This window comes from Orycteropus afer, unplaced genomic scaffold (genome assembly GCF_000298275.1).
Source record: "Orycteropus afer afer isolate SDZICR_OR568_19922 unplaced genomic scaffold, OryAfe1.0 scaffold00126, whole genome shotgun sequence".
NCBI classification, from domain to species: Eukaryota; Metazoa; Chordata; class Mammalia; order Tubulidentata; family Orycteropodidae; genus Orycteropus; species Orycteropus afer.
In genome coordinates this window covers 695,551-705,378 of record NW_006921713.1, presented here as the reverse complement: position 1 = coordinate 705,378, position 9,828 = coordinate 695,551, and the positions used below count along the sequence as shown (strand labels likewise).

General features: G+C 38.1%; 1 protein-coding gene across 1 annotated transcript in view; it reads left to right on the top strand.

Moving 5' to 3' along the window:
* Positions 1 to 9,828, top strand: part of PIK3C2G (phosphatidylinositol-4-phosphate 3-kinase catalytic subunit type 2 gamma) — a 654,890-nt gene that overhangs the window by 142,313 nt on the left and 502,749 nt on the right. The window contains exon 14 of the mRNA XM_007944442.1: positions 7,942 to 8,072. Coding sequence (XP_007942633.1) covers positions 7,942 to 8,072 — 131 coding nt within the window. The remainder of the gene's footprint in view (positions 1 to 7,941; positions 8,073 to 9,828) is intronic.

Sequence of the window (9,828 nt, the reverse complement as noted above, 5' to 3'; positions counted from 1 at the left end):
TTGTTTCCAAGTTTTGGCTATTGTAAATAGTGCTGCGATGAACATCGGCGTGCATATATCTGTTCTTGTTATGGCTCTCATGAAGTGAAGTTTTAAGTTGTCAACAAGAGTATAGATATACAGTTAGACATTTAGAGCCACAATAGAATTATTCTTACCAAAAAAAAAGAGGGGGGGAAGGATGAGGCAGGTAAATCATTGAGTAGTACAAAAAGGTTAAATCAGTGATATTTACAAAATAATTTCCAATGGTATAGACATAAAGGGAACTTCTCAGAATATTTATTTAATTGATGTCAATATGTACAAAATAAAATAGAAGTTATTAAAATGTTAAGGTCAAAACTCCTAATAACCAGTATCATTGTAGTCACATACTCAGCTAACTTTAGAATTAATTTTTTCAACCTGAAAATTGTGAGGTTATGAGGAATTTAGAAGAAAGTTCTGCAACCAGTATTTGTGTTGAGGAGTCACTATGAATCTTAGGCAAAGACATTGGGCTGAGAGTTAGGAAATCTGGATTTTAGGCTTAACTCTTTAATATAAAATTTTATGACCTTGATTAAGTAACCTTACTTCAAATTTCACCTCTGTACAGAGAAGATGATTATACTTTATGTATATGACTTCTTGTAGAGCTGTACTTTTCTGAATGTCTGGTCATCTATTAGATGGTATGGTAGTTTTAAGTGTGTGTCACCTTGGCTAGGCCTTGTTTTGAGTGACTGGGCAGCAGTGTATAGTTATTCCCCAGGATGAGACTGGTAATTAACTCCATAGTGGAATCTACTGGAGCAATAAAGCAGCTGCCTTAGAGATGTAGTCTGCTTCCAGTATATAGAAGACAGCTTTGAGGGAGCTCTCTGAGCTTTTTGGCACACTTGGACCCTGCATGTAGCTGAGTCTTCATTTAGCAGCCTGCCATGTTGTCTTCTGATCTTGGGATTATTTCTGGACTTGAACCAGTGGCCTGCCATGTTGTCTGCTAATCTTGGAACAGTGCCATTTTACTTGCTGACCTTGGGTTTGTCAGCCTCAGCAGCCAGCAGCTGCCTGAGTTAAGAGATGCCCCCAGCTCCAATGAGCCTGGAGTAAGAGGCAGAGCTGAAGACCAGGGTTGAGGGATCTTCACCCAGCCCTAGAGCAGGCACTTTGAACTCAGACTTCTAGCTTCCTAAACTGTATGAGTATAACTTCCTCTTTGTTAAATAAAGCCATCCATTTTTGGTATTTTTGTTAGAGCAGCACTAGAGAACCAAAACACTTGGGATAATTACTGCCATACATTGTGCTTGTCATACTCTAGTGTGATAAGGGATATAATGCGTCATAAACCCTGATGCCTTCCAACTAATAATTCTTTTGGTCCTATAGCTAACAACCTGACAAGAAGCAATGGATAGTGTGAAGTAGACCTGAGTTCAGAAGTGGAGACAGATAAGATTATTGTTGAATACATTGGCCTGGGTCTTCCTCACCTCCTGCCTCTTCCTGAATACAATTCCCCAGCTGTTTTCTAGCCTCTGGAGCTATGCTTCCAGAGGTGTTTTTGACCCCATACACTATCACATTCTCCAAGACCTTTTTCTATCAGTAATTATCTCTCTCCTGAGTTGTAAGCTTCTCCCTTTCCGCAAAATTCTTCTCTGTCTAAAAAATGTTTATGTGCAAAAAAAAAAAAAAAGCAGGGTAGACACTCAGGTTTTGACCATCTAGTAGAAGGAGCTCTGGTAGCATAATGGCTAAAAGCACTTGACTGCTAACCAGAAGGCTGGGAGTTCAAACCCACCAGCCACTCCTCGGAAGGAAGGTTGGGCAATCCTACTTCCAAGGAGGGGTCGCTATGAGTCAGGGCCGACTTGATGGCACATAACAACAACAAGTAGAATGGCTCTATCACAAATTTAAGAATAGCAGAGTTGTTTGAGTTAATATTGTTCGTATTGTTTTCTTCCTCTACTTGCCTCTCCAATCATGTTTAAATTCACTATAATCTGGCTTTTGTCCTTATCACATTTAACTGCCATAAGGTAACTCACCACCTCTACTTGCCACATCCAGTGATAGTTTTCAGTCTTTACCATGCTAGCTCTCTCTTTGTTCTCTGTGGCAAAATCACACCCCCAATTCACTGAACTCTCGCTTTGGCTTTGGTGTTCTGCCCTCTTGTGTTTGTATTTACACTGCTTTCTGCCAATCCCTTCTCCATCTCCTTTGTAGGTTCTCCTTCACAGTTGACTATGCTACTCTCAGTATGTATTCTCCATGGGTGTTCTCATTAATTTCTTTTGTTTGAAAAAGATTTATTGAGATATAATTCATATACTCTACAATTTTCTCGTTTGAAGTATACAATTCATTATTTTTCAGTCATCACTGTCAATTTTAGAGCATTTTCATCTTTTCAAAGAGATCTCATGCTTTTTAACTCTTACCCTCTATGACTCCAATCCACCAAAATCTAAGCAGTCTAATTTACTTTCTATCACTATAGATTTGTCTATTATGGACATTTAATATAAATGAAATCATATAATATGTGGACTTTCATGACTAGATTATTTCACTCAGCTAAATGTTTTCAGGAGTCATCCTTTGGAACATGTACCAGCATTTTATTCCTTTCTATGATCAAATAATAATAATAATAATATGTACATTTTTTATCCATTCTTTAGTAGAAGAACATTTGTGTTATTTCTAACTTTTGGCTATATAAATAATGCTGCCACATTCATGTACAAGTTTTTTTTTTTTTTTTTTCCTAGCCCTGTTTTTATTTCTCTTGAGTATATACCTAGGAGTAGAATTGCTGGGTCTCAATCATTTATAAGGTTTTATGCACAGAGTCCATGTAAGTTCCCTTACAGGTCTGTATCTCTAGGTCAGATTCCTTCACAGTATAAACGTCAGACAAGTCTAGCCACATGTCTGCTATCAAACTGGATTACCCACAGGCAGCTTCAAACACAGCATGCCCCAAACTGAATTTACCTTCCTCTCTAAAACTGCATTTTCACTTGAATTCTTTATCTCTGTTCATGTTCTACATCCACCTGGTTATGCAAACTTAGAAACTAGCTGATATTTTTGCCTCCTTCTCTGTCTCTCTATATTCAGTCCATAACTATATCCTCTAATCTAGCCTCTCAATCCCTAGTTCAGCAACTCTTTTCTAGATCTCTACAGCTAATCTGGTTTTCCTATCTCTGGTTTTGTCATTCTCTAAAGCAAAATCCACACAGCTACAGTGTGATCTATCTGAAATTTAAATCTAAATCTGCCACTCCCCTGCTAATACTCTTTAATCCTCCTTTTACCTAAAGAATTAAAGCCAAGCTCAATAGCATGCCTCCTTCCTTTTTTTTTTTTTTTTCTCATTGTCTGACATTTAAAGCTCCAGCGATATTAAAAATGTGCATTTACAAATGGTTTTCCCTCTGCCTGCAATGTGCCTTCCCTTTCCCCTACCACCCGCCAGCCGCCGTTCACCCCCTCCTCTGGCTTTGTTTGTGTAGTTGATATGCATCTTTTAGAATTCATAAACTCTCCTCTAGGAATCTCTTCCTTACCCTCTCCTCTACTCCCTCCCTAAACAAGGTTAAGTTTCTTTCCTCTGTATTCACAAAATATCTAATATAAATTTTTTCAGTGTATTTACCACATTATATTTCTTTCTCATTAACTGGGACTTCTTTGACCACATTGGTAGTGTCTTATCTCCAAGATATAGCACAGAATACCTGTGCCTGGGATACAACATTTGTTAAATAATGATATATATCCATATTTTGATCCCTTTAGACCACTTATCTGAACCTGGATATCAGAAGATTTAATTCTTTCTTTTATCCAAGTGGGCCTCCTCCTTAAACAGCAATTTTTATCTACTCATCTCCCCAAAATATTTTATCTTACCTAACATTTTGTTCCATGGTTACAGTGGTAGTTAAGTTGTGTGTCAACTTTGCTGGGCCTGGTTTTGAGTGGCTGGGCAACTGGACATAGTTATAACTCATGATGAGACTGGTAATCAACTCCATGGTGGAACCTACTGGAGCAGCTGAGTAGTTGCCTTAGGGATGTGGTCTGCTTCCAGTATATAAGAAAAAGCTGTGAGAAAGGTCTGTGGAGCTTTTGGCATGCTTGGATCCTGCTTGTAGCTGAGTTGTCGTTCAGCAGCCTGCCATGGTTGCCTACCGATCTTGGGACTATTTCTGAACTTGAACTAGTAGCCTGCCCTGTTTTTTGATAATTTTGAGACTGTGCCATTGTACTTGTCAGCCTTGGGTTTGTCAATCTGAGTTGTAGCTGCCTGAGTTAAGAGATGCCTTCAGCTTCAGTGGGCCTGGAGCAAGAGGCAGAGCTAAAGCCTAAGGTCGAAGGGCCTTCACCCAGCTCCTAGAACTGGCACTTTGAACTCAGACTTCTAGCCTCCTAAACTGTAAGAGAATAATTCCCTGTTTTTTAAAACCATCCATTTGTGGTATTTTCTGTTAGAGCAGCACTGTGTTGTTGTTGTTGTTATTTGCCGTCGAGTCGGCCCCGACTCATAGCGACCCCTCCTTGGCTTTCCGAGGCAGTATCACTACGGAAGTAGGATTGTCCAACCTTCCTTCCGAGGAGTGGTTGGTGGGTTTGAACCGCCAGCCTTCTGGTTAGTAGTCAAGTGCCTTAGGCACTATGCTACCAGAGCAGCACTAGAGAACCAAAATAATTACCCTCCATTATCTGAAGTGTCAGTAGAGGCAACAGTCTAGTCCTTGAGGCCATGTTTTTAAAACACAGCATGTCTTTTCTCCCCAGACAAAAGGAACTCTTTTTTTTCCCCCTCACTCTCAAGCCATCTTATGAGTGTCTCTTCTGCAACAGCTTTCTTGAGACTCACTCTAGTTGCTACCCCGTAAGCAGCTATCCTTTCTTCTTCTGAACTACCTACTATAGAATTTATTACCATACATAAGTTACATTTATGTGGGAATTCCTTGAACAAGCTGACAGAATTATGGGGGCCCGAAGCAGGCCTGGGAGCTCTGGTGACATAGTGCCTAAGGCACTTGACTACTAATGAGAAGGATGGTGGTTCAAACCCACCAGCCACTCCTTGGAAGGAAGGTTGGAAAATCTACTTTCATAGAGATACTGCTTTGGAAACCCAAGGAGGGGTAACTATGAGTCAGAGACGACTCGACGACATATAACAACAACAACAACGAAGGAGGCCCTAGGGTACCTTGTTGACATGAGTATGGCATAGGGACACTAGGAATATTAACTCACAGCAACTACCTTGAGGATTTCAAAGTCATCAAGATATAGTAGAAACCATGATGGCCAAGTGTAAATGGGGAACAATTAGGAGAGGTAATGAAACAAAGTGAGATAATAGAATACAAAATGCCAACATAAAAATGTGTAGGAAGGTATGAATTAAAAGGATGACCAGGCCTATATATTTTCTTGTACCTAAAAGGAAAGAGTCCCATCAATTTTTTTTGGTCTTAAAATCAGGAATGTATCGTTAAGGCTTGAGGCAGAAGTGTGTGTGACAAATTGGTTTCATATAGTGGCATACTCGACATAGTTGTTTGAAGGTATCTGTTAGAGCTTTCCATTAAAAGGAAATCCGAGACTAAGCCCAGGGTTAGTCAGCCAAGGCCAGAGGAAGAGAATGAACAGTTATATGTTTGTTGCTAATGGGTTGAGGCAGACCTTAGGGCTGCTGTGTACATGCTGTCCTTGATTTTAATGTTCATTCTCTGGAAAACAAATGCAGATCTCCTGCATGGAAGGCAAGAGTTCTATCACTGAGCATCAGTGTCACCCAATGTATACTGCTCACCTCCACTCCTCTGTTAATAGCGGTTTGTGTGTTGCTCTGATACTGAACAGGTTTCAGTGGAGCTTCCAGGCTAACTCAGATTAGGAAGAAAGACTTAGAGATCCACTTCTGCAAATCAGCCAATAAAAACCCTATGGATCGCAATAGTACAATCCAAACCCAACCATATGAATGGTGCAAGACTGAGTAGTGTTTCATTCCATTGTTTATGAGGTCACCATGAATCAGAGACTGACTCAAGGGCAACTGAAAACATTTTAATTGTAAATATGTATACCTTTCTCTTTGATTAGAGTTTAAGTTCTCTGAGGGTAATGGATACTGCTTATAGCTTCCATAATGCATGAGGCTCCTGAGTATTTTGGAGCCAAATACATTAATAAATATATTTGGGGAACTTATTTTCATAAAATGTTAGGATAAAAGGCAACTGGAAGAAATATCAGTATTCCCTCCCCTTTCTTTTTTTAAATTGTGCTTTAGGTGCAAGTTTACAGAGCAGAGTTTGTTTTGCATTCAACATTTCATGTACATGTAGTTTCAATCCCCATTTACCAACCCCAACCCTAACCTATTCTCCTCCCCTCCTTGCCCAGTAACACACACCCCATGTCCCTCATAGTTATGCACTCCTGTGTGTCCTGCGTTTCCTCTGTGTGAATGTTGTCCCTCAAAAATATCAGTATTTTATATCAATGGCTCAAAAAGCAATTACTTTGCATCTTCATAACCAATAAAAAATCCCATTTGGTATAGAGACTCACTTATATATCAAAATTAAAGAAAACTGTTTCTTAAGTGAAATATATAAAATATATAATAAAATGTATATAATAATAAATGTTGCACAGGGGTACTACTGTATTCACAGTCACGTCACTGCCATAGTTTTCTCATCTAACCTACATTTTACTTAGGACCTACATAAAATCGGATTAGTTCAATAAATATTATTTCTAGTAATTTTGTTCCATGAGTTTAAAAATGGTTGAGCACATTAAAAGTAAAATATAACCTAACAGTACCGGACACACTTTTTATGGCACCAAAATGAATCTTTCTGTTAAGAAGCAAAATTGACTGTAATATTGCTTTGGGTTAACTGATCTATTACTTGTTTCTTTTAGCATATTGGAGTAATGAATGACATACTATAACCAAAAACAAATATTGCAGTAAATGTTAGAGGCTACAGAATGAGATTTCTAAATCTTTTTCAAATTAATAAAAGTCAAAATAGATTAAATTGCATTTCAAACTGTAGCTCACACAATCCACTTCATAACCTTTCTCCATTTTATCTGAGATTACAACCTAACATAATTCAGCAGAGAAAATGAAATCTGTAGATTTTCCAATATGAAAAGTTTAAAAAAGTACAATAGACTTAAGCAAATATCTACAGCTCATTTACATATTTTGGAACTGTCTTTTTTGTTAATTATTATACCTACTAGAGTCAGAATATCATTGACACATGGTGTAATAGAAAGCATTGAACTGGGACAAAGGAAGCCTGTCTATAAATCTGAGCTACAGAAGCCAAAGCAAAAAATGCTCTATTTGATTATATCCTTGTAAAACAGGTCATCACCTGAGAGGAGCCTTATCTCCTGTCTACAGAGTGGTTCCCAGATTGGTAGATTTCATGAATCAGAGACCAACATAGAGTAATTCTTTTTATTTTCCCAAGTGATTACATGAAAAAATATAATTACCATCAACAGTTTCATCACTTCATAAGAGAAAGACATATAAGGCCAAAATGCAGAAAGAATTTAACCTCAGCATTAAACACAAATGTAACATATATATCTTTATGAAAAGTTTATAATTGTTATTTTTCTCTCCTTTTGCCTCAGAAAGCATTACAGATCACTAATATGTACCATTTGTATAAATAATTGAGGATTGGCCAAACATCATGTACGTTTAGCTCTCTACTGCAAACTCTAATAATTCTATTTTAAAATAATAATAGCACAGAACAGAAGAATTTTCCTTTAAGTTCTACAGATATAAGCTGGAGGTTGTTAAATTAATAATGAATTTTTTGAGTCACCTTCAGTAACCGGAAAATCATTCTTTTGTTTCAGATTGATTTCCCAGCTACCAGGTGGGAGTATATGAAATCTGATCCTGAAGAAAATAGAAGTAATCTTGAAGAACCACCAAAAGAGTGCTTAAAACATATTGCCAGACTTTCACAGAAGCAATCTCCCTTACTGTAAGTGACCCCAGTCTTCTGAGTGAATTTTGCCCACTGTGCATGGTATTAATCATATTTGAGACACATATCTTTACACAGTGAACCTTCTTCTGCACAAAACTGCTTTAATTTTCTAATGTCACACCTGTTGCATAATCAAATAATGTCTAGGAGCTAATTCTATAACTTTGTATGCCTTGAAAAATTTATTTACTGAGATACTTAGCAACTTTCACTTTAGACTATGAAAAAATAATTAGAATCATTCCTTTCAAGCCAACAAAGCAGAGTGATTACATCTATGTCAGCATATAGTAGTGAAAAATCACTCCTCAACAATCCCTCAAGTAGGTAGGAAATTGCTTTAGTAAGCAGGAAAAAACAAAAATGTATTTGTTATGGGAGATTAAAAAAAGAACAGAAATAAAATAAGTTTTTTTGTTTTTTTTTTAATAATTGTGGTTGGGTAAAAGTTTGCAGAGAAAATTGGTTTTCCATTCAACAATCTATACACATTCTGTTTTGTGACATTTATTGCAGTCCCCACACTGTAACAGTATTCTTCCAATTTCCTCCCTGTACCCACACCTCTTCTCCCTTCCTTCTCCTCTCCTCCACCTTCGTAGCTCTATCCCTGGGCAAATGTTGTCCTCTTGATCTCATATGCTTAATTGTTCTAATGAGTGCATACCTTCCTCCTCCTTATATTAGTGTTCACCTTATAGGCTTGTCTATCAAGCAGGAGAAAGGGGATTAAAAGGCCCAGGAACCTGGAGAGAGGAGCAGTCAGTCGCAGGGACCCAGGTAAGGGCAAATGAGAGATTTCCAACAGGGAGACAAACTTATCTGTCGGTTTGTCCTACTGTGGTGACATGTTGATGTGAGTTTTGAGGCTGAGCCACTGGTGTTTCAAACCCAGCGGGATGCACATGGTGCATGGTATCAGCCCAACTTACAGACTGAGACAGACTAGGAAGAAAGAAGAGGCCATCCACTTCTCCAAGAATTGGCCAGGGAAAACCTTATGAATAGCAAAGAAACACTGTTTGATACATTACTGCACAACTTTATGAATAGTCCGGTTAGGTTAGAAGGCTCTCAAAATAGGACTGGAAAAGAGCTGCATCATCTAAGTAAACCCAGACTTACTCCTATGGATAAAGTAAAGCTTTTGAGACCTCCATTTGCTGATGTGGAACCACTCAAATTGAAGAGAAACAGTTGCAGACATCCGTTAATCATCGGACTTGGAATGTACGAAGTATGAATCTAGGAAAACAGGAAGTTGTCAAAAATTAAATGGAACACATAAAGATTGATATCCTTGACATTAGTGAGCTGAAATGGACTGGTTTTTGTCACTTTGAATCAGACAACCATGTGATCTACTATGCCAGGAACGACAGTTTGAAGAGGAATGGTGTGGCATTCGTCATCACAAAGGATGTTTCAAGATCTGTCCTGAAGTACAATGCTGTCAGTGACAGGTATCCATATGCTTATAAGGAAGACCCATTAATACGACTATTATTCAAATTTATACCCCAACCACCAAAGCCAAAGATGAGGAAATTGAAGATTTTTATCAACTTCTGCAGTCTGAAATTGACTGAACATGCAATCAGGATGTGTTAATTATCACTGGTGACTGGAATGCAAAAATTGGTAACAAAGAAGAATCACCGGTAATTGGAAAATGTGGTCTTGGTGACAGAAATAATGCTGGAACTCGCATGGTAGAATTTTGCAAGACCAATGACTTGTTCATTGCAAA